The following is a 26202-nucleotide window of genomic DNA, read 5'->3' as shown; positions in this document are numbered from 1 at the left end:
TTAGCTAAAGTCAATCAAGAAAGTGCATCAAGAAAGCACACCCCTATCCCCCTTCCATACGCCTCTTACCTGTTTTTTTCTCTGCTCTACGCATCACACATCAGGACCATCACATATAGGATCCTGTGAAACATTTGAAGTAAGCTCTGAGAGGCTGGGCCTTTTGGGGACATGATCTAGGGATTCTCTTCCCATCTCTTTCGTAAACTGACACTTTGCTGGGCTCTGTGTCTAAGGGAGGGAAAGTGATCTTGAAAATTTCCATCATTGGAGCCGTGTACTATTAGCAAAGGGGGGACGGTCAAGTCTAAACGCACACATAAACAATCACTCATGCATTCACACATCCATGCGCGCACACACACAAACACACACCCACACACATACACACACACACATACACATCCATTCACAACACTTGCTCCCATATATTCATGTTATATTGTTATGTTATCTTAATATAGCTTATAATGCGCACAAATCATGAATGCACGCATGCATCAAACATTAAAAATAAAATCATACTTACCAGCCCACTTCTGCCTCGGAGATCCCACAAGGGCTGGGAATGCTGCCTTCCCTCGCTGATGAGGGAAGGCAGCAGACCCTCACTTGTCACAGAGTGGGATGGGGTCAGTGAGACTGATAACTGCACCCCACTTTGTGAGGAGGTGTCACTGACTGACACTCAGCCCTGGGCACATCAAGACTCAGAACTTAAGTACCTAGGTCTGAGGTAATCAGTGAAACTCACCCTCGTCACAAGGGGGAGGGCCTGAGAGACTATTTTATATGGGTCCTCCTTATAAGGACGTGACCCTCCCTGCCATTGGGACACCTAGGTGAATCCCTGGGGGTACCTTATATTCCAAAATATTCCATCTGCAAGGGTTTCACTTTCATTTTCCATCAAATAGGAATAGGCCAAATCAGTCTTATCCCGTGAAGGGCCAATCTTCAAAACCCCAGGTACCTCCTCCATAATCTAGGAAACATTCCTGACTATGCTGAGGTCTTGGTCGGGAGGCTCCTGTCCTTTTTTCTTCAGAAGTGAAAAGTCATTGTTTCAGATGCTTGGGTCGTGCAGATTGTGGATAAGGGTTGTATGTTGGACTTCGAAAAGCTTCTCTCGGACACTGACTTGGTGCAGGTTCCAGAGTCAAAAGATGTAGCTGAGTCTCTGGCTTTTCTGGTCACGGAATATCAATGAGGAAAGGGCTTTTATTCTTGGTAAAAAAAAATCCCAAGGACAAATCAGACTGACTATCAACTTAAGAAAATGTATCTTTTTTCTCAGGAAGACTTGAATCAAGATGGAAATTCTACAGAGGGTAATCCCTCTAGTTCATACATGGGAATGGTTGGTAGCTCTGGGCTTGAGGGTTGCTTATCTCCACATACCTACTTTTACTCCTTTTCATAATTACATCAGGTTTTCAGTAGGAGGTCACCACTTCGGTTTGACACAAAGGCTTCACAAAGGTTCTAGCACCTAACGTGACCAACCTACACATTCAAGGAATTCTGATCCTCCCTTATCTGGTTGATTAGCTTCTCCACTCTCCTTCAAAGACTGTTCTTTAGGATCACATCTCTTTAGTATGCAGAACGAATGTGTTCTTTTGATCAACCTGGAGAAGTCTAAGCTATCCTCAACTCAAGATTTGGAGTTCACCAGAGCACACTTTCAGACCAACCTGGGGATTGTCAGCTTATCTCAGACAAGAACTCTGAAAATACAATATCTCATACATTCGATAGGACAGCAGTCTGAGATGCCTGCAAGAGAGTGGATGTGTTTCCAAGGTCACATAGTAGATATAGCCCATTGGTAAACTTTACATCCTCAGCTTTTCATGGGTCTTCAGTTATTCATGCTTATCTTTGTTTTTCTTGTAGGCAGCATGTGCCTTTGTTGTTCCTTGGGCACGCCTTCATCTGGGACCATTGGTTCGCCATCTTCTCTCACACTGGACTCCAGCTACCCACAGTCTTGACCAAATGGTGCCCGTATCAAACAATGAGGTACGGGTCAGGATGACCCGTACCTCAGGGTCATCCTGAGGTACGGCAAAAACCTGGACCCAACTTAACAACTTACCTGTCAGAAAATATTGTCAAATAAGCGGGTCTGATTGACAATGAACCCAACTACACCAAGCCTATGAGCAGATGTGATCGCCACCGAGAAACACACTTTAAAAGATACATTTTATTCCTAAATTACATCAGCTATTTTCCTTCTTTATATCCTCTCAAAAATCGGAAGGCTTCTTTCAGGAAGCGTTGATTTGTCTTCTACCCAAAGATAACAAGGACCACACTTTATGTAAAAATTACAGGCCTATTTCTTTAATTAATCTTGATTATAACATTTTTGCAAACATTTTAGCTTTACGTTTAGATAAGATTCTTCCCCAATTGATTGGTAAGGAACAATGTGGTTTCATCAAAGGACGTCATCTTTCAGATAATACTAGACTATTCTTCAATGTTCTTAATAAATCTCAGACCTCCACTCAATCCTTGGCTGCCATAGCTTTAGATGCGGAGAAAGCTTTTGGCTGGGTTAATTGGCCCTTTCTTTTGTCTTCCCTCAAATAGTTTGGTTTTGGATCCCAATTTCTTTCTTATGTTTCTTTATTATATTCATTTCCTAGATCCTTTATTTTTGCTAATGGTCTTGTCTCTTCTTCCTTCCCCCTGTTTCGCGGAGTTCGTCAAGGATGCCCTCTCTCACCCCTTCTTTTCATTCTTGCTCTTGAACCATTTCTAACAAAAATTCGCCTCAATGGAGATATTTCTGGTTTTTCTTATGGTGCAAAACAAGTCAAGTTCTCTGCCTACGCTGACGACATTCTCCTTTTTATCTCTAATCCTCAAATTTCTGTTCCTGCTTTCCTTTCTGAAGTTTCTAACTTTGCGACTGTATCAGGTTATATATTAAATGTTGATAAATGTGAGATCCTTCCCCTTAATAAATTCTGTTTCCATGCTGATTTTCTAGTCTCTTCTTTTCACTGGAGCCCTACCAAAATCAAATATCTGGGGCTCTGATTTACGCCTTCAATTAAAGACACGGTAGCCCTTAATATCAAACATTTGCAAACCACTTTAACAGATTCCACAACAAGATGGCACCCTTTATTTCTCTCCTGGTGGGGTAGACTAGACCCATTAAGATGATGTTAGTACCCATTATTTTATTCTTCCTTTCTAATCTTCCTGTTAATATTCCAAATTCTTGTTATAAAACTATTTACTCTATTTTGTCACGTTTTTTATGGCAAAATAAACGTGCCAGAATGTCTTTTTCTAAACTTAAACGTCCCAAACACTTGGGGGGAGTTAACTTTCCTGATTTTTCTTCTTATCATACTTCCTTTTTTCTTTCCCATTCGGCTTCTTTTTTTATCAGATTCAGTACTTGACGCCGCCTCTTCTCCACTGTGGGCTGACATTGAATCCTCCTTTTTTCTCCCTTTTACTTTTAAAGAGTTTCTTTTATTGTCTCGTGTCCCAAAGAAGATGTCGTTGCCTATTCTCAAACAATCCAGGAAACTTTTTCTTCCCCTCTTCCTAGATGGCCTTGATGAGCGTACAACATTTTTGCAATTCCCTATTTGGCATAATCCTCTCATTAAAATTAACAACAGAACTCTTTTCTGGAAAGCTTGGCATGCCCAAGGCCTTTTTTGGGTTCATCAACTCTTTCATGACGATACTTGTATTTCCTTCTCTACTCTTCAATCTCGCTTTTCTCTTCCTTCTTCCTTCCTTTCTTTCTAATTATAATTTATTGATTAGTGCTGTTCGGACAAGTTATGATTCCCTTACCATCACAATTCCTCGTCGTCCCTCTTCTACTCTTAATTTACCCTTTTTGTTATCCTCTTCTTCTGCCTCGCAAATTTATAAGAAAATACATGAATCTCCTGCGGATAGAGATAAGTCAAAAGTTGAACAAGAGTGGGAACTTGATTTGGATGAGTCTTTTTCTATCCCTTTGTGGCAGGATATATGGAATAAGATAAGGAAGTCCTCTAGAGCAGCTAATACTACCCAAACTTTGTTCTTTATTTATAACCGCCTTTTGATCATACCTGCTAAAGTACATACAATCAACTCCTCTCTCCCTTCAACATGTTGGTTCTGCTCGGAACCAAGGGCGGATCTCAAACACATGCTTTTCTCATGCCCTAAGGTTCGTATGTTTTGGTCTAAAGTATGGCAGCAACTTAACACTATTTTTTCTACTGATTTCCCATTTTCTCTTACCCATATTTTTCTAGGTAGTCTTTCTGATATATGGTCCTCCTCTGATTTTAATACTTCTATTATTGACCTCCTCCTAGCAGTGGCATTTCAGCAAATTACCAAGGCTTGGAAGGACACATCATCCATTTCCTTTCAGGCTTGGTGGTATGGTGTTTGTTTTAATCATAGACTAGATAGAGCATATGTTTATCCTGTTACCCTTGCTATCAAACGTGATTTATTGTGGTTACCTATTACTACCTTCCTAGACTCCTCAGCTCAATCTCCCATGTTGCATTCTCCTCGTACTGAGGAAGTACTCAAACCCCCTTGATATGTTACCTGCTTGAATTGGTTTCATTTTATATATGTGCCTTTTTTCTTCAATTTTATATAATGTTTATTGGACATTTTGCAAGTTTATCCGATCTATTACAATTTATTTATGGGTCTTGTAATTTAATTGCTGACTCCCCGTCCCTTTCTCTCTCCCTCCCCCTTTCTCCCTCCCCTTTTTCTCTCTTTCTATTACCTCTGATTTTCTATTTACATTGTTTTGGACAGTAATACTGTATATCATTTTTATTGCATTCTTTGTGTCCAATAAAGTTTTCCTTAAACTAAAAAAAAATAAAAAAATATTAGGGGCGTGACCAAGATGGCGCTCACGTATGAGCCAATCCTCATACGTGAAACTGTTCTCTGTGCACTTTGGTCATATCACTGATTTCTGGTCACTATGGAGGGCTATAAGGCTACAGTTCAAAACACTTGGTATGGAAAGGAACTTAAAGATTTGGAAGAAAAAGGTAGGTGTTTAGGCATTAAGAAGCATTACTCACCATCAATATTAGAGCAGGCAAAGGTGTGTGTCTTTCAATATGGATCATGGAGAAGAGATGGGGCCACTGCCCCTCCCTCGAGGCTACAAAAAATATCCTGTTGGTGAAAAAAATAAGAGAAATCTCAACTCATGCAAAACAAATGTGGGACTCAGTGCGGATGGGCAATTACCCTTTACAGCACTTGTGAGGCTACAAAATCATCTTATGAAATTGCTTAGGTTGGTCGCAGGCATCAATTCATTGCTCTTTCATACTGACGGCATTCACTCCCTTTAGCAGCGCCATATTACATCTCTGCACTATTAACTACACATCCACTAGTATTTTTAGTTACTCATTGTATGCGCAAGTAGTGGATCAACCCGAGCTTTGAGGGAGTGAACTTTTTCACCTGTAGTTTAGATGTGTGACTTCACCCTTAACCTCTGTTTCATGTATGTCATGTGATAAAAGCTACAACATGATTTATCTCGATTTTGAACAAGCCATATTGTAAGTATAGTACATTTCAACTTAATAGTATATGTGTTTGACATACTTTGACTTGTGTAATAAATATAGCAACAGATGTTTGTAGTGTCACATTACAAGGCTACATAAAATAACCTTACTTCTGCATAATGAGTAGATTATAGTTCCACGTTAGGTATATTATTCATCCTACTCAGTTGCCTGTTTTATTCGTACAACCCATGTAAATTTAAAATATGGCAGTTACAAGCATGAAATAGGTAACCGATTATTTCCCTGTATAGAGTGGGTAAAATTATTGTAGTCATAACTAGTAGTATTAGATGGGAAACAATCACTCCATACAGGAAGAAATAAATCCTAGTCCATAATTTAGGAACACAGGATAGAACATTTTTTCAACCTCTAGGGGATAGCAATAGAGACAGTGAAGATGACACTGACACAGAACAGTTGGATCTGTGCCAAGAAGCCATAGGGAAGTTAGAAGAACACTTTGAACAGAAGTTTTATGTTGTTTTGGAGCAACACAAATTCTTCAGTTGAATTCAGGAAAGAAATGAAAAGATTGTGAGTTATATAACTGTACTAAGAAGCCTTTCTAACACATTTGAATGTGGTGGGGGTGTGATTCGTTGATACATGACCAATTGGCACCATGCAAATTGGTACCATGCACTAACAATATAAAAATACAGGGAAAGGTACTTGCATGCAACCCTAATTTATATAAAGCCGTCGAGCTAGCAAAATGTATAGAGCAAACGGCTGAGTGTATCAAAGTTATGAAACAACCTAGTCCTAATTAAGAAGTGAAGGAGGCACACATTGATAGGGGGAAATATGGCACCGTTTTAGAGATTAAACAATGAACCACTATTGGAATAAACACATTCAAAACGAACTCAGAAACAGGAAATTCTAGATGTTATAGGTGTGGGACACTAATCATCTAGCTAATTGCCCTGTCCGAATTTGCACATGTAGGAAATGTAACAAGAGGTGCCACTATGCTAAAGTTTGCAGAAACATAGAAAGTAACCCTATATATGTAGTAGGGAGAGAGGAAGGGTGTAGTGAGAAATGTGTTTTCCAAGTTGATAATAAAAGAGGCACTACACATATCCCCTATGTAAGAATTTGTTGGATGTGGTAGTAGTTACAGTGTATGCGGACTCGTGTTCTCCGTACACCGTCACTGCAAAAAATGTGCATGAGGATAAATTTGTTAAGAAAGGGTACAACTTACAAGATGCTGATAGTCAAACCCAGTTGTAGAAAGTAGGCTCTGCTTCTCATGGTTACCCCGACTGTTTGCTGAATGTGATACTGTTTTGACTTGTCGGACTGGGATCCTGCTAATCAGGACCCCAGTCTATCTGTTTTCTCCCTAAACTGTTATGTTATGTACTTTGGTACCTCCAGATTGGATACTGGGGTACCCTTGTCAGTCCCTAGTATATGGTACCATTACCCAGGACATAGGTACTCCAGAGGCCTCCCATGGGCTGAAGCATGTATTATGCCACCCAGGAGAGGCCAGGAAAAATTGAACCTACAGGCCTGCCATTGCAGTCTGTGTAAGTTGGTGCATGCACCACTTACTTAGGATATAGGTTTACTATATCTAAGGGTCACTGCACTTAAAACGTATAGGTCACCGCTATAGCAGGCCTTAACAATCCTGAAGGCAGGGTGCTTGGTTCTAAGTGAGAAGATGCCACTGCATGAGCAGGATACCCCTGCAGCCTGCGGAGTCCATTCTCCCGGGTTGTCAGTTCATCAGCCATTTACAACATATAAAGTGGCATTATGCGACCGCGCGATGACCAACTCTAAAACAGCTGAATGTAACCCTATCGTGTTTGGTGTCAAACATTGTGGAATCATACCTCGCACACTGGTTACCGGTGTGGCAGGTATGATTCCACCCCTCAGAAGCGAGCTTCGTTGAGTCCCTGGTGTTCCTGATACCAGCCTTCTAGTCCCGGACAGCACAAAATGGTTGCTGCCGACCAGAGACACATTTCTGCCCTTCTGCTGCTGAGCCAAGCTTAAGCAGAGGAGAGGAAGGCAGAACAATAGACATCCTGTCAGGATTTAGTGTATTAGGGCTGGGTGGGTGTGCATGCAAGCAACCGAATGTCAGCATGAGGGGCACATTTGGTGTTCCTGTGCATAGTCCAGTTTAAACCAATCCTGGCAGCCGTTGGCTCCTGCTCTGGCAAGAAACTGGACAAACGACATGAGAGTAACTTCCCCACTGTCCAGACCTCCCCTGGGAGGGTCCCCTGAATCTGTCCAACCTCTCCTGGGGGTAAAAAAGGGCTTACCTGGCTGTAGGACCCCAGATTCGATGTGGACCAGAAACCATTGAATTTAGATCATCTGGACACTCTGGACTTCGCTGGACTTCGTTTGGGCCCGACTACATCTCCCTCTCAGTCTGAAGCATCGTCTGTGGCCGTGCACCATACAGGATCCATGCAGGACTTGTGAAGCATCAAGTAGAACCGAAGATATCTCCCTTGGAGTGAAGGAGTCACACTACTGCATTAACAGGCACCACAACACTGCTGACCCTGAGCTACAGACTACGAAGGCTTCAGCAACACAGGAGGTGGGTTTCTATGTCCCTTGAGGTTTGAGCTGCCCTGTCACTGAGTTTGAGGTAAGAATCCTTCGTTGTGGCTACAATACCTGAACTCCTGTGCACTGCGTACATCGGCAAGTGCATATGCTTGTTGGCGTTTCCCGGACAAGGGCATTGGGCTACGAGTAGCCCCAACCTCTGGCACCATTTCCTACCAAGAACTCCGGCCTCCTCGCACCGAGTGCTCCGTGTGCTGTTGTTTGGTGAAATCGCTTGAGGTCCTCTTGCGACTCCTCTGCCTCCAGCCTGTCGGTCCACTTGAGGCTCAATTTCACTTTTCTTGGGCTCCCCTTGTTGCTACAGGCCTGCTCTGACTCCCCTGCGTTTCCTAGACCTTGCTGGTTTGAACTCTAACCATCCTCGACCTTCTGCTTGAGTTGCTGTTGCTAAGGCTTGTTAGTGCTCCAACCATACACCAACCCCTCAGCACTCGAAATCCTTCATGGGATAGCTCGTATCCTGCTCCTGGTCATCCTCAACACCTCCTGGTCCCCCTGGCTGCAGAGTCAAGAACTCCATCCACACCTGAAGCACCCGACATTGGTTGACATTTGTCTACTGAGCCCCTGGTTACTCCTGAATAACCCAGACTCTATCCCCTCTGCTTTAATTATTTTTTTAATTATTTTTTATTTCACTACAAAAATTATGTTTTTCTTTACAAATACAATACAGTATTTAAAATTACTCCTTCCAGCCCTGCTCTCCGCCCAGCCCCACACCCCTGAATTTGATCCCGCATTTATTACAAAGCAACAACACAGCAAAAGAGAGAACAGGGAAGTAATACATTTAATACTACAGCCAAAGGTACTCCTTCATTCGACTTACTAAATTCCCTATGTTGCCACCCTTTTATTCCATTGACTAACTTCTGCCCAAATTTCCATGCCCTTTCTCTGTGCACTGCGTCCCCTACGTTTGTGAACTGCTATTTCAGAACAATATATTGCTAAGAGTCTCCCCAGCCATTGATGCCCAGATGGTGGTTCGGGATCTAACCAAGCTGTGGCCAAACATAATCTAAGGACGGTCACAGTGATAAATGAAAAAGGTCTGATGTTGCAGAGAAATTCCCATATCGCTCACTCCTAGGACCAGTAAACTAGGGGAAAGAGTAACCCGGAAACCTAAGATTAAAGTAGTTTACCAACATATTCTTTCATATTTTCGATCTTTGGACGCTTTGCAAACATGTGAGGGAGATCTGCAGCAAAGCATCCACAACGCGGACAAGTGCTGGTGAATCCCCCCCACTTTACAATCTTTGCTGGGGTGATGTAAAGATTTAGCTGAGTTTTGTAACACTGTATCTGTAAATTAGCAGCAATGAATGCTGTCTGATCCAGATACAAGGAATAATCACATTCTTCCGCCCCTACTTGCTAAAGCTATGCCCAACGAGCCGTGTGTTTCGTAAGGTCATCCACCATTTCTTTATTTAATCATTTATACAAAATAACTGAAGAAGGTGGAGATTTTAACAACAAATCAACGTGTGCCACATGAGAAAAACCTGCACTTCCCCCTAATTTTTTAACCCAAAAATACCTTACTTGAAAGGTACTTGAAAAAATGGTTATAACCAATGCCTGGCTTATCCTTGATTGCATCAAAGGAAAGAATCCCTCCTTCCTCGACCAGGTCGCCAATCTTCCTCAACCCCTTCTGATCCCACTGTTTCATGTATCCATCTTTGAAGATATTGGGGAATAGAGCATTATCGTATAGAGGAGTGTAGTTATTTAGCCGACCTAGACCATATTTCTTCTGGACGATTGTCCACACCTTGAATGCGCCCATTACAACCTTGAACCTGACCCTTTTAAAACAGCCGTATTCAATCTGTAGTAGAAGACGTCCTCTAGCTTCAGTGCCCATCACTAATTTGTAAATAGAGACCGCATCCCGCCGCTGAGCCATTTCCAGCGCATGTTAGTAGTGTCGCCATCTGCTGTAACATCGATGCCCAATTATACAATTGAAAATTAGGGACGACCCACCCCCCTCGATCTCTTGGAAGAGTCAGGAATTTGAAGGCCCTTCGGGGGTGTTGACCAGCCCACAAAAACCAGGACGATATCTGATTTAGGGATTTGAACAAACAACTTTCTACCTCTAACGGAATGGCCCTAAAAAAATACAAATTCTAGGAAGAAATATCATTTTAATCACATTACTCCTCCATTATAATGTAAATTTTATGTTATTAATTTGGGAAAAATCAACTTTAAGCCTGCAAAGTAATGGACCTGAATTTAAATCAACAATATTCTCCACATTTACTGTGTATATACACCCCAAGCTATCTTGCCTTAGGGGCTACCCGATAATCAACAAGCTATTTATCACAACCTGGGTTTCACTTTGATTGAGTAGATATCCAGAAAAACATCCAAAACGGATAGTTTCCCTTCCAATTTGGCCCAAGCCATCAGCAGGGTTGGGGGTGGTAATAGCCAAGTCGTCCGCATAAGCAAGGATATTAGTATCTCCCCCTTTGATATGCATAGCTGAATACTATTATTTTGGTCGATCTTTCTAATGAGGGCTCAAATAGTAAGGGTGAACAAGGACACCCTTGCTGAGTTAGCTAGACCCTAACAATACTGAACAAGTACTTCTATGTGAGAGGTTGTGCACAGGCGATGCCATTTGCAAGGAATTTCCAGAAAAGCTCAATGACAATCTAGGGTGCTTAAAAACCTTTCAACACAAAATCACATAAAACAATAAGGCATGTCCTGTGATACACAAAGTTAGACCTATTCCTCATCTCATGGAATAACCTTTGAGGGAGGAACTTAGGAAACTGGTAAAACAAGGAGTAATTGAACAGATAGAAAACTCTGAGTGGTTTGCTCCAATTGCAGTCACACATAAAGCAGGGTGAAAAGGAATATGGTTACGTATGAACCTCTGAGACCTCAACTCTAGCATTTGGGTGGATAGATGAATTATTGTGTACTTTGAGGAAGGCTGGCTATTTAAGTGTAATTGATTTGTCATAAGCATACCATCAAGTAGAGCTCCACCCATACTTTAGGTCTTGCACATCTGTCGGAAATCTTTTTGAAGCTTACAGATATCTAAGAATGCCTTGTGGCCCAGCTTCCACGGCAGCGGTTTCCCAACGTATAATGCAACACATTTTGGAGGGTCCTAAAAATTTTCTTATTTTCCATGATGACATTTTGATTTATGGCACTACTAAGAAGAACATAACCAAATTTTAAGGTCTGTTTTGACAGTACTCAGGGAGGCTGGCCTTATGCTAAAGCTGGATAAGTGTCAAATTGATGTTGGATCCGTCGCTGATCTCAGCCACACTATATCCAGAGATGGAATAAAACCCAAATTTGATTTGATTAAAGCATTCATGGAGGCACCTCCACCTTCTAATGAAGAGGAACGCAAGAAGTTGTTTTTAGGACTGGTAAAGTACAAGTTTATCAGAAATTTTGCAAAAAAAGTGTCACCTTTACAAGAATTATTAAAAAAGGGAGTACACTTTGTATGGGATAAACAAGTGCAAGGCACATTTGACAAGACTAAGGAAGCTATAGCTGCAGCTCTGCCCTAGGTAATTTGGTTGTCAAGAGGAAGACAATATTGACAACTGATGCGAGCGCTAGAGGGTAATGGGCCATCCTCACACAAGTTGTCGATAAAGTAGAACAAGTGCAGCATTTGCATCACATGCACTCAAAGGGGAAGAGACTAATTCTTCTACTATCGAGAGGGTAGCCCTGGCCAGCTATTGGGCCATCCTACACTTTAAGTACTTCTTTTGGGGACTACCTTTTACCCTACGCACCATTCACAAACTTGTGATGCACATTCTTTCAACCAAAGGTATCAAAAAAACAACACCAGGTATTTCTGAATGGGTGCTTGGGCTGGAAGGGTATAACTACAGAATAGAATGCATTTCAGGATGTAAGAACCTAGCAGCTGATTGCCTCTCAAGGTTGCCTATAGAGAATCATCAAGCCCATGAAGAGTGTCAAGTAAATACAGCTTTGGAAGTAGTGTTAGCAGGCATCAGTAAGGAAGAATGGGAGACAGGAACAGAGGATGACAAAACCTTAACCAGAGTGAGAGACAACATTACCGACAGCTGGCCTAACAAACAGTATGGGTAATCAGAAGATTTAAAGAGTTTTTGAAGGGTCAGGCAGGAATTCAACTTTGAGGGTAAACTAATAAAAGGGGTAGGCAAGTTAGTACCACCCAGAAAGTTATGGGATAGGATAACTGAACTTGCACATGAAGGACATCCTGGAAGGAGTCAGACCAAAAGCAAGGTCAGAGCCCATTACTGGTTCCCAGACAAGAACACCCTTTTAGAAAATACAGTGAAGGACTATATAACATGCTCCGGGTGGCAAAATATAAAAAGTAAGGAAAACGCCAATGTCCCTGATACAAGTACCAAGTAAACCATGGAACATATTAGCAGTAGATATTATAGGACCTCTTAAGTACTCTACATGGCATGATGGGTACATGATAGTATTAATGGACTGCCATCCACATTGGATAGTAACTAGAGAGGTTTATTCCATTACTATTAAAGTGATGATCCATTTTCTCATGGACACATTTTTTTATGGAGGGCATACCAAACACTTTAATATTAGACAAAGAAGTGCAATTAACCTCTGAGGAGAATAAAGATTTCCTAAAAGGTTTATCTGTAACTCATTTAACCACAGCTTTGTACTGTCTGAGTGCCAATAGGTAAGTAGATAGAACCAATCAGATGATTAAAGATAACTTACAATTAGCCACAGTTTCAGGGGCATCCCTGGACTAATGGTCGAGAATATTGTTGCATAAGGGGGCAGTTTGAGAAGACCTGAGATTACTAGTTAGCCTGCGATCAGGACCAATGCGTACAAGATCTGATACTGGTATTACTCGAGAGATAACAGAGTTGGAATCTTATGTATAAGGGTGAAGTGGGCATTTAACCACTTCACTACTTAAACCTTCTTGGTCTCATATACAATCAAGAATGAAAATATTCCCTAGACTCTTTCAGGTGATGGATATTTTCCCATTTTTAAATAATTAAATAAAACCAAAACCCAGATCTAAACACCCTCAATCCCAAAAAGTGTTACTCCCCCAGTGAAGGTATATAGATCCCTCAAGAGGTTACTTTTTTCTGAAAATGTGCTAAATTGCATGGCCACAAGCCCATTCTAAAGGCACGATACATCTGCAACTCCTGATTCATACCATCATTCAATCCATGCACCCAGACTGTATTTCTTTTAGGATACCCCTATTTTATAACCTTGCAGATGCGAAAATCCCTCCATTCAGACTTCCAAAGCATGACAATGCCACCAGGACGGGGATGGCTGGGGAAAATCGTTTGAGAGCAATATCAGCAAAGCTCTAGAATAGAAAATAAGATATGTTTAGAGCACTGACCACAGCAGAGAACATATATGGTAGTTTAGCTCAATATGCTACATTAAAATTTGAAGTCAGAACACAACTTTATACATGTTTTGCATTTATTTAAAACGTGTCTCACTATGTAAAATACAGGTGTTGTTCTGCCACAATCAGCAGCTCTTCAGTAGAACTCTGCATTAATTGAGCATCAGACTTACCTGCTCCCAAGCACAGGACTCATCAAATTTTCAGGAGGGTCTCTCAGGTCATCACGCACATCGAGTTTATGAGGTCCAGAACACAGGACTCTACTGCTCTTAAGCACAGTTCAAAATACTTGTATCGTCCATAATAAAGATTCACGTGCCTTCTTCAGTGTAAGACTCATACATTCACAATGGCTTTCAACCACACACCACAGTTTCAAGAATGGAAATCAGCACTCTTTTACTAGATATGGTTGCCCTATTGCACAGGACTAGTGCTTCCCAGCACAAGATGAGGTTGCTGTCTACTACAGGACTGCTGCTCTAAAACATCATATGAGGTTCGTCTTTGGCATAGTCCTCATCACCTACAGCATTAGAGGTGGTCGCTGGATAGCACATAGCTCCTGTTCTAGGACACCAGCTGGGTTCCCCATAACGCAAGACCCGTGCTTGCCAGCGCTAGATGTTGTTACTGTATACCACACGTCTACTCTTCTCCAGCACTGGATGAGGGTGCACTAGAGCACATCCATCATAATCTCCTGCACTAGATGCGGTTGCTGGATACCACGGGACTACTTCTTTCTGGCACTAGATGGAGTTGTTCTATAGCAGAAAACGAGTCCCCATCTGCAGTAGATGGGCTTACTTGATACTACAGTGCTACTGCTCTTTAGCACTGGTTTTTGTTGTCTTAGAGAAGACAATCAGTAATCTTACGCTGTAGATATGGTTACTACATACTACAGGACTCCTGCTCTAAGGCCCCAAATGTGGGTGCCTATTGCACAGGACCAATGCTCTCCAGCATTAGACATTGTTGCTGTATAACTCAGGACTACTGCTCTCTAACACTGAATAAGCGTGCTCTATAGCACAGTCCAGCAATACATGAGGGCACTGGATACCACAAGACTGCTGCTCTATGATACTAGATGTGGTTGCCCTATAGCACAGGACCAATGCTCTCCAGCACTACATGAGGTTGCTGCATACCACAGGGACAGGACTACTACTCTCCAGCAAAAGATGAGGTTTCTCTATAGCACCGCTATTATAATCCCCATCACTAGATGGTGTCAATGGATACAAGAGATCTACTGATCTCTTACACTAAATGTGGTTGCCCTCTAGCAGAAGACCAGTCCTCTTCTGCAGTAGATGAGGTTGTTGGATACTCCATGGCTACTCTGGAACTAAATGTGGTTGCTATATGGCATAGGCCTCCTATTCTTTATCACTATGTTTGGTTACTGGATAGCACAAAATTGCTGCTCCCTAGCACTTGATATGTATGCTTGATGGCACAACCTCCTACTCTATGGCTCTTGACGCTGATTGTTTTTAGAAAAGGACCCATACCTTCCAATGGCTACCTAGAATACCCTATAGTCAGAACTCCCCTGATCTCCAGCATATCTTCTAAAGGTTTATAAGGCAGGGATCCTCTGCAAGCTTAGATGCTATACTCTGCAGAACTAGGTACGAAGACTGTATAGCACAGGACTTTCCTAATTTATATGACCCATATCTTCCAGTGCCACCTTGAATACTCTATAGTCAGAACTCCCCTGAACTCTAGCATATCTTCTAATGTTTTATTAGGCAGGGATCCTCTGCAAGCTTAGATGCTATACTCTGCGGAACTAGGTATAAAGGTTGTATAGCACAGGACTTTCCTAATTTATATGATGCCTAAGCCTTTCCTGCTAGTGTAATAGTCTCATGCTTTGTAGTATTCACCTTCCTGCCAACCAGCACTACTGTGATGCTCTGTAGCAAAGACTGGCCCACGAGCGAGCACTCTAATATGAAGCTCCATAGGCAAAGCATTCTCCTGGATATCAGCGTTTTATTGCGTTGCCCTATGGCACAGGACTCCCCAGCACTACACCTTCCTGCTCTTCAGCACAGGCCTCAATCCCCCTTTATAACAGGGCGGTGTGCTTCCCAGCACTAGAGGTTGACAGATACGGCAAATAGCCTTCCACAAGCAAAATTAAAATGAACAATGCACTGGGGCAATGTTTAAGCTAGGAAAGGCTACTACTGCTCCACAAGCAGAAACACATCCATGTTGAGGGCAGGCATAACAGCCCCTCCCCCCACAATCCCACTAGACCTGAACATTAGGAGAAAGACTCTGATGTGAAACCATACTTTCATTGCCTACTAGCAAACGCCAACTTATATGTCGTCTCAGAAAAAGAGGGGAAATCAGCACCATATTACATTTAATATGGAGTAACTAAATAAAAACAACTACAAATGTATCCAACAAAATAAGAATTATGCATTAAAACCACCAGAATTCTGACTGCACCAAATTGATCAATAGTAACACTTGTTATTTGCAAAACTCAGCCCATCAAATTGATAGTGCTCAAATGCTTATTTATTCTTGCAACTCCTACAAAAGCTACAAATAGCAAAATTCACTAACCTGTAAAAGATGTAGTCAGGATAAGAAAGGCTTCCCTACAAATCCACATACTAATGTCCATCAACATGTGAGTGCCTAACATTCAATAAAACCATAAAATCTGTCACTCACGATGGAGGCCTCACAATCAACCACTCTAAGAACATTAGCTTCCACCCTTACAATAGAGCCATCTAGATCCCAGTAGGCATACTCCAAATTATTACCCCATAGATTTTCTCCATAATCAACCGCACTATGCAAAATCTGAAACAAAAGCTTTAAAATATCTCAATGAGACTTTCCTTGCTGATAAATGTACAAGCATTCAAACAGTACCCAGGACTGACACTGTATTCTGTGTAATATTTCAGAAGGGCTTCACCACCTCCAAAATATTGAATTGCTAAAGACGCATCCATCACACTTGATGAACGTGAGAGCCTCCTCTTCAAATTACATTGAAATATAACATTTAAAATCTACTCCAATGGAGAAGTCATGATCCAGGGACTAAAACCTTGGAAGTCTGAAATGCAGATAAGGCAAACTAAAGCGAGGAAAAAAAAATATAGAAGCACACACATAACAAGACCCCAGTAATGAGACACCAACTCAACCTCAATATAATTAATATGCCAACCCGCCACCTTCCATCACCAAGACTCAAATGCATAAGTTAAAAACCCAAAGTTATTTACTTTGAGCTCTGGTCATTCCCATGATCAATGTCATGGACAAAGACATCAATCTGCAGCTCTCCTTTTGCCAGCAAATCCTGCAACTCCTACTAACTCACCGCTGGGTAGAGATGACCATAGGCTTTGTGATGTCCTACCCCAACCATTGTCACATCGCAAACACCAGACTCAAAAGTAAGCCCATTGGCAGGCTTCAAAGGCCCCAGATTTGAGTGGTTAGAAGATGCCTAAAGTGTTTGCAGCACAACCATATGAAACCAGCCTTAAAACAGCTCCACTGGCTTCTGGTAGAAGTAAAAATTGTATTAATTTCCTTGGTATCATGAACGTGGTTTCTGACACTGTGATCCAGAGCACATGTGGAAGCTGGCTGCAAATTATGTGCCAAGCTGAAAACCTCAATAAGCAATGGAACACCTTATCTCACAGTGAGCTTAGATGGAAGAAATAAGGAGTGAGATCTCTAAGTCCAAGGCCCCGAATTCTGAAGTCAATGAACCCTAGCCTTAGGTTGGAAATAAACATTTTATGAGAGGCATAAAACACAACTGTTTGAGAGTGCATTAAACTACACCCCACACCTAAAGGGGCAGAAGCTGAAGAATATCATCTCCAATTGGTCTCTAAGTCACCAACGTCTGTATTTAACCTTTGTGTGTCTAAATGGGCACATAGGAGACTTGCAGCAGTTAAAGAAACATCTGAGTGAACATAAAGATTCATACAATCTATATCAATATTATTGTGCTTTTCTGCATACTGCTAATGATTCCTATAGAACTAGGCACTCAATTTAATATCTATCATGTTTCGTATGCACAACATCAGAAGTCATAATCCTTGTGAACATGATGCATCTGTCTACAAAAATATACTCTACATAACACGATCCCTCCATCAGACAACACGCATTCTTTGTTTAATACGACTACATGTGCACCATGGTACAGGTAATGCTGGCTCTCCATCTGAAGAATCACATGCATAAGAGACTTCACTATTTTCTGGACATGCCATTAAAGTTTTCTACCACATGATTCTTGGTCTGCCAACTTGAAGCCATGTTCTTTGCAATAACTGTCTTACCTCCTTTCCAGCACTGAAAGGACATACTCCACCTCAATGAACTCACAGTTTGTGCAGATTGCTCACTCATAGACCAAGAACCTCTAAATTTCACAACCACAGCACAAGCCCAAGTTTCATGTCATTTAGAGTGTATGAGATACCTCACGCTCTCCAACTGATACGAGAATCAATACCTTACCAGCAAAGGACTCCATGCAATGTCAGGATGTGTGAGCATCCCCTGGCAGGACTCATGAAAGATGCAATATGTCAAATAGGTTAAAAGGGTTAAATAGAACCTGCATTTGATCAAACAAACTCCAACTTACCATGGCCACAGCTTTTGATGCCAGCACCTCCTCGACTGACAGGATTGTGTAATAGGAGACATTTGTAAGAACATATGCAACAGTAACTATTGAGACGGACACTATCACTGCTATTGGGATGTTTCTGAAATAAAAGAGAGAATATGACTGACACGTTGCCCTCCAGATACAGTAAATTTCAACTTCTGGAACACTGTAACATAAGAATGTCTGAGGATCAGTAAAACATTCGAGAAGTAAACTGGGAGATATGTGAAAATTAATTCTGTGATATTATGTTATCAACAAATCAGAAATAATAAGGCCTTGACTATGGGACGTGTTGTTTCCATGTGAACCGTAATCATTTCCAATGTTAATAAGGCACCCATATGTAGGCCCTATTGCCCATAAAGGCACGGTGTAGAAATGTAAAAGTAGGGCATGTAGAAATGAATGTTGAACTTGTTATCTTACAGTGACATAACCCCAAAGACAATGTTCAATGGAGCAAGGCTGGCTGCTGCCACTGAGAATCACTGAGCAACATTGTTAGATTCATTAAATGCTAAATTCGGATTGCTAGCAGCAAGAAAAATACTTCTTACACTCATTTGAATTGTAATTTAAAGTCCTCTTAAATGGCTTGGTTGGATTTTAAATTATTATTTTTAAAATGGCTCATTTAGAAAGGTAATTACTCATGCATTGGGTAATGCGTATTGAAACCAGAGAGTGCATGACAAGGCATGGGCATATAGGGAGTGGGACCTTCTGACAAGGTGGCTTGGGGAGGAATTGGGCCCAGCCTGAATGCACATCAAATGGGTCTTTTACCAGCACACACAGGGGGACCTAACACCAGTCTTTTGTTCCACCAGCCAAAGTCCGCAGAGGGGGGAGGTTAGATAAAGGGGGGTACCCTACCCACAAGCTGGACTGAACACAAAAGTCGCACCCCAGAACATGAAGGAGAGAAACATTACTGTGGACCTGGATTGTGACAGCAGTAGAACAAGCCCCCTGATGGATTAAAGACTCTGTCTGCAGCTGATTGTAGGACTAGTGGGTATTTCCAGGGCAGGGAGGATGGCCTCCTTATACCCCTTGAGGACAATTCAGGGGAAGTAATGAACTCCACTGCCCCCTTATGCCCTGCCAGACAGAAAGAAGGCCAGGGGGCTGTGGAGATCGCAGTTGTTGGACTTGGTCCTTTTTGCAGGGTCATCCCTGAGTTTTTTGCCTTCCTCCTATATTTTTTTTGACCTGTTGTTGGCTATTTTATGACTCTGGGCACTTTACCACTGCTGATCAGTTCTAAAGTGCATATGTCCTATAGTAAATTGATGTATGGATTAGTGACTTCATGATTGGCTGATTTGGTTTACTTGTCAGACCCTAGTACAGTGCACTGAGTGTGCCCAGGGCGTGTAAATCCAAATGCTGCTGGTGGGCTTGCAGCACTGGTTGTGCCACCCACAGCAGCGGCCTGGTAAAATGTGTCTAAGGTCTGCCATTGCAGAGCTTGTGTGCAGTCTGGTACTGTCATGCTGACTGGGCAAGTGCACCCACTTGCCAGTCCCTGAACCTTACCTTGTCTTCATATCAGACACCCCATGGTAGGCCCAAGGGCACAGTGTATTGTAAGTATAAGGTAGGACAAGCCCTGATGTGTGTGGCATGTCCCAATAGTGAATTACAGCCATTTTCGGTTTTCATTATTGCAAGGCTACCTGTTCTCAATAGGCCAGACTGGGCTGCTAGATTATTACATGCTTATAATCCTAGCAGACCCACAGAACATGGTAGAAATTCGAGTTTAGTGAAGTTTATTTTAATATTCTGTGTTTGCAAATACCACTTTTAGAAAGTAGGTATTTGCTTGCCTAACCATTTGAGCCTGTCTCTGCAAGGTTGTGTATTCCTTCGTCTGGTTTTGTGAGTGACAGGGCTGGGGGATTCCAAGAGACAGGCTAGGGCAGCCCGGTGGTAAATAGGGAGATCTGCATCTAGATGGGAGGAAGGAGTTGCACCTGGGACCTGAATAGGACTGTGCCCGCCCCCACAGTGCTGGTTCCACCCCCTGTGGTGCGTCTGATGTCTCTGCCCTGCACTTTCAGCAAAGTGCTCCAGGACTGTACTTGCCTTCCACAATGCTGGATCCACCTCCTGTGGGGAGTCTGATGTTCCTTCCCTGCGCTGTGAAAGGAAAGGAGAAGTCTGGTAAACAGAGTGCTTCAGGACTGGTTTTGACTGGGCACAGCCCCTCTCCCCTGAAATTAGATCACTTCTGGACTTACAAGACGAAACCTCTGCTGAGGAGAAGGAACCTGAAGAAACTGAGGAGAGACTATTCCCAAGCTGAAGTGCTGCTTGGGGGATTTGCCTGCAGTGGTTACCTGACTGCCAAAGAGAGGAGAAAGAACTTTGTGGACTTTACTTTCAACTTGTGCAAAAGATCTCCAAGGGCTGGAAAGAGAGCTTGCTCCCTGACCGAAGTCCCAGGACCAGTGGACTTGACCAGCCTTTGTGAATTGCTCCGGAAAACACTGTTTCAGTGGCTACAGAGGCAGGGAGCTGTGACCGACTCTCACGACCGGCCCGGTGTCCTGTAGGAACCACATCAAGCAACGTCCGCCTCGAACAACGCAAACTCTGAGCTCACCGACTCTGTCCTGACACCATCATGAGCCATAGCCTGCACCGCGACTGGTGGACACCGCGACGTGCAACGCCTCGCTACATCGACTCGTACTGGTCTGACCAAAGCGGTTCCTGCTGCTGACTCCAAGTCCTGTGACCGCACCAGAGTTGGGCATCGCCTTGCACGCTTCGCAACGCACCACCCGACTCCAACCGCTGTCCGGACTGATCAATGCCAGCTCCCGAACTCCGGCTCTGTCACTGCAATGCAAGCTGCAACCACCGCAACAAAGCACCGCAACAAAGCACCGTCTCGCCCTGCAACGCACGCCTTGGATCCACCGACTCTGTCACACCGCATTCAGGGACAATGCGTCCTGCAACGCTTCCTTTCTGCACTGCGACGAACCCCGGAACCGGCTCGCACATCCGTGCCGGCCACCTCAAGTAAAAGGTACTGTGACTGAGTCTGTCGACATTTGAGTGGGCTCGTACCGACGCGGTCCGCTGGATTTGCTAGACTCTGTGTTATTTTCAACAACGTTGTAGCCCGCCCAGGCTACCGACTCGTACAGAACCTTGATTTAAGCCTTTTTACAAGAACTCTTAAAATCTAATAGTACTGAGGATTCGTTTTGTCGTTTATTGGTCCTCGATAACATTTTTTTCTTGTACGACAAACAATGGTATAGGCAAATCAAGGGGGTGGCTATGGGCTTTAGATTTTCGCCTTCTTCCGCCAATTTATACATGGGCTTCCTGGTAACAGAATGGATTTGAGGCAAACGTGGGGCACCATGGACAGATTGTATCGTATACTGGGGCGGTACATCGATAACTGTCTCTTTTTTTTTTAAACAAATTTTACATATTTATAGGCCCTCCAAATGTCCAAGAACCTAGGATAACTGTGCAACATACATGTTATAGGACGGCCAATCGCTGCCCCAAGAGGAAAGAATGGTCAAGTTTTCACTGCTCACAGATTATAATGTAACTCACCCCTGGAGAGGAACCCTAATCATCACTAACTATGATATACCCCAAAACCAAGTAAAGCCTCCCCCCTACCCCCTTCACCGGTGTGTTCAGAGTGTTTACAACAACTGCAGCTTGCGTCTCGGGATAGCTGAGTACCAGGACTTCCCACAATGGATATTTAATTAGTTGTTTTGGATGGGACCACCCTTCACTGTGTCCACAACTTATTGCCGGTCGGACACTGTTTGTACCAGCCCCTCCCATGCTCTCGCCGAATCCAATTCTTTCTCGTTATTCAAGCGTCTCGCTTGTTGCAACCGAATAACACTTTGGCTGCTAGCCCATTTAATCAACGCGGCCCTCCAGTGCGTTGTAATTTCTCGCTTTGCCAGCAACAACCCCATATCTACGAATTTACTTGTCACCTTTGTCTTGAAGGTATGGCGGAACCAATGCAATATACACGTGGCTATGTCAAAAACTATCTGGCGATCTGTAACTGACTTTAATAGATCTCCTACTTCAACCCAATAACTCCCCAGGTTCGGGCATTCCCATAGCATATGTTCTAGTTCCACTTCCTCTCTTGTGCACCTGGGGCATGCAGCACTGTCAACCTTAAAATATTTCTTAATCTTACCAGGCGTCAGATATGCTCTGCTTAGTATAAAATAAATGCACCAGCTATAATCATGCATTCCTAGTGCTTTTCCAGGCCCTGCGTAGAATATGTCCCCATGCAGTTTCTCGGATGGGCTTCCCGATGCCCATCTCCCATTTCAATAGTAATGTATCTAGTGGAGCCAACCCCTCATTCAACATTCGCAAATATAGGCATGTAACTGCTTTAAACGTCCCTGCGGCCATATTGACATGCCATCGTTGTTTTGGGCTCTACTAATCCCTCCTCCCAATGTTTCTGATGTGCATGCCCCAGGGCGGCGTGCACAAGGAATCCCCCTCTGGGGAGGTGGCATCGTTCTTTCAATGCCTGGTAGGTCAGTAATTCACCGTTCTCGTATAAATCCCGAGTACCTGCCCCCCAGACTGTTCCCACTCCAGCATGGACGTCCAGCCTCCTCCATGGGGCAATGCTGTAACCATCCCTAGCGGTATTTCAGGAGCATATGGATGCATCACTCCCGCTCTACGCTGGCTCCGATTCCAGCATAATCTCAATGTTTTCTCTTCCAGAGATAGATCTCTTGTTGCAATATTATAAAGGATAGGATGTGTCTCGGCATTCCTGTACCTCTCAAGTCCTCCGGGCCCCCAATTCTATTGCGAATGCTTGCTTAAGGACCTGTAGTTGGGCTGCTATATAATAAAGCTCCAGGTCAGGAACTGCTAGTCCGCCCTCTGCTTCCGGCCTCATCAACGTTTTTAGGGCCACTCTCCGTCTCCGAGATCCCCAGAGGAATCCTACTATCATGGAATTAAGCAACTTAAACATGGATCTCGGTATCCATATGGGTAATGTTCTAAAAAAATACAGCAGCCTCGGCAGTGCCACCATCTTTATTAAGGCGACCCTTCCCATCACTGACAACGGAAGCGTGCTCCAGAATGCCATGCTATCCTTTAGTGCTCGTATCGATCGATGACTGTCTCTTACTCTGATCTGGCAGCCAGGAGGGACTACAAGATTTCTGTGATCACTTAAATGCCAATGATATGGATATGAGGTTCACCTGTCATTCCAGCACCACCAAAGTTACTTTTCTGGACGTAGAATTGAACGTAAATAATAATGTTCTACACAGCCGGTTATATAGCAAGGAAACATCCTGCAATGCTTTCTTGCATGCGGGGAGTTCCCACAGGATACACCAAATTGAGACGATTCCTTATGGGGAATTTGTGCGGGCAAGGAGGAATTGTAGTGAAGAAAGTGAGTTCCATAGTGATATGAAAGAACGATTTTCCAAAAAGGGGATATAACCCCCATGTCATTCACAAGGCTGCTACAATAATTGAAAAGATCAAAAGAGAATCAACACTCACTAACAGGAAGCGCCAAACTCAAACCACACAACCAGTGAGGCTCGTTATGGACTACAAGGACATCAGCATAATTGTTAAGAAAAGCCTTAATAAGCATTGGAATGTCCTACTCCCTGAACAATCCCTAAAAGATGCGATAACCTCAAGACCGCAGATCAGGTACAGATGGGGCAGGACCTTGAAGAATAGACTAAGCCCTACAGTACCACATGTCACAAGAACCACCACTTGGCTAATGGAACACAACAGAGGCTTCTTCAAATGTGGATGTTGTGGTGTTTGTAAATGGGCAAAACATGGGACCAAGAACTTTCGAAGTTCAACAAACACAACTTTTCTATTAATCACAACGTAAACTGTAACACGAAGTACATTGTCTACATTATAGAGTGCACCTGCAAAAGTCAGTATTTGTGGAGCACAATCTGGCCTCTAAAGGAAGGCATCGGAGAACATGTGCCTGCAATCCACCAGCAGGATGTACGCTATCCCATGGCACTTCATGTAGGGGCATGCCCTTCACAGGGGCCCTCACAAAAGACTTCGATTCTATGGAATTGATGTCACAGAGGCCAACGTCAGAGGGGGCAATCGTGAATTGAAACTCAGGCACCAAGAAGCGACTTGTATCATGCACTTGCACACTGTGAAGCATGGCCAAAATTCTGATCACACATTCCAATACTTCTTAGGCTCATGTACATCCCATTGACTTATTACTGAATTTTTTCTGTTTCCTTTTGTCTCAAATATGTTTTAGCTTTCGGTCTTCTTAATGCTATATCACCTTATGCTGTTTCCCCATGACTTTTTTCTTATGTCACCCAATGCTTTAATCATAATTATGAAAACTTTAGATTTGGATTGTAGTCTCTTTATCACAGTTTGTAGCACAGTTTATCAGGCTATGACAATTGTTTTTCCTCTGAATTAGACTTTGTCAGGTGCGATGTAATTTTTACAGAGTCAAATGCCATAAGCGCATATTTAATATGCTAAGGATAATGACAGTTACTATTTTCTGTTTGTTCGTTTCACTATGTTACAAACCGGCTTTCTGCTCAATTATTCTCTTGCCTCTGTTAGATTGATTTAACTTGCCATGTATGGTGTAAATTGTACACAGTCAAATCCCGTTTGTGTATGTCCAATACTGTGAGGTTAATGACACCTAGTCGTTCTTTGTATTACTTACACCATTGCTTTTCTGCCTCTTTATACTATTTCCTATTCCTCCTCTCAACCTTTAACTCTGAAATAATGGTCAACACACTCTGTTAAACTCTCGGATGCATTACGCTCGATCCCTTTCATTCTTACTACTCTCTGTAGCGCGCACCCTGATACACTTCCGGTTCCACCGGATTCAGGTTCAGTGCTCTAGTTCATTTTGATGCCGCCGCCTTTCTGTCATGTTGTTATTACTTAGTGTAGGAAGTGTCAGGAACCAGAAATAATGCATCAAAAGAAGGATTAAAGTTGGACGAGTTTTATTGGCATCCTCTCGTCTGAAGATACAGGTTAATAATGCCCAACAGTTCTTACTTCACCCAACTCCCCACATTCCAGCTCTTTTGAAACACAACATAGCAACCCCTAGAACACAAGCTTGTCACGAGCTATAAACAACATAGCGCTCGTGACAACTCATTGCAACTTATGTACAACCCAACACACCTTCCCCCCTTGAATTGAAAACAAAAAAAAAACAGCAAAAAAAAACTAATCATTAATAAAAAACAATTCATTAATAATGTATCTCAAAGTCATTATATCTAACAGGCAATTCATTAATGCATCACAAAATCATTATATCAAACAGGCATACGGTGAGAACGTGCAGCTCTAGTGTTGCTTGAATTATGTTCATCATGTGCACAGTTTCCTTTATCACTTTCTCCCTCAACACCAAAAAAAACATTGCTATCACAGTCTTCCTCCGACTGGCAAGGGCCATTGAACACAGAAACTCTGCTCAAATTCCACACTGAACCACCATCAACCCGCACAGCATTTCTAAAAAACTTCAATCACTCTCCTAGGAGCTGACCACACAGGAAACCCTTTATTAACACCTTCTTTCTTCTTGATGCGAACAAAATCACCCACTTCAACAGAACGACCGGACACAGAGCCCAATCTCCTTACCAATTCATGTTTCATCTTGTCTTTGTATAACTGTACCCTGTGTTGAACAGCTTCAAAATCAACTTTCAAACAATTCTCAA

The 26202-nt window shown here is 42.7% G+C and overlaps 1 protein-coding gene across 1 annotated transcript in view; it reads right to left on the bottom strand.

Annotated features, from left to right (window-relative positions):
* LOC144762123 (cystine/glutamate transporter-like) overlaps positions 1 to 26202 on the bottom strand; it is a 365267-nt gene that overhangs the window by 59482 nt on the left and 279583 nt on the right. The window contains exons 6-8 of the mRNA XM_078647254.1: positions 18368 to 18491; positions 13532 to 13635; positions 5100 to 5196 (exon numbers count right to left, since the gene is read on the bottom strand). Coding sequence (XP_078503380.1) covers positions 5100 to 5196; positions 13532 to 13635; positions 18368 to 18491 — 325 coding nt within the window. The remainder of the gene's footprint in view (positions 1 to 5099; positions 5197 to 13531; positions 13636 to 18367; positions 18492 to 26202) is intronic.

Source organism: Lissotriton helveticus, chromosome 1_1 (genome assembly GCF_964261635.1).
Source record: "Lissotriton helveticus chromosome 1_1, aLisHel1.1, whole genome shotgun sequence".
NCBI lineage: Eukaryota > Metazoa > Chordata > Amphibia > Caudata > Salamandridae > Lissotriton > Lissotriton helveticus.
The sequence above is the reverse complement of the archived record's forward strand: the minus strand, read 5'-3'. Positions and strand labels throughout refer to the sequence as shown.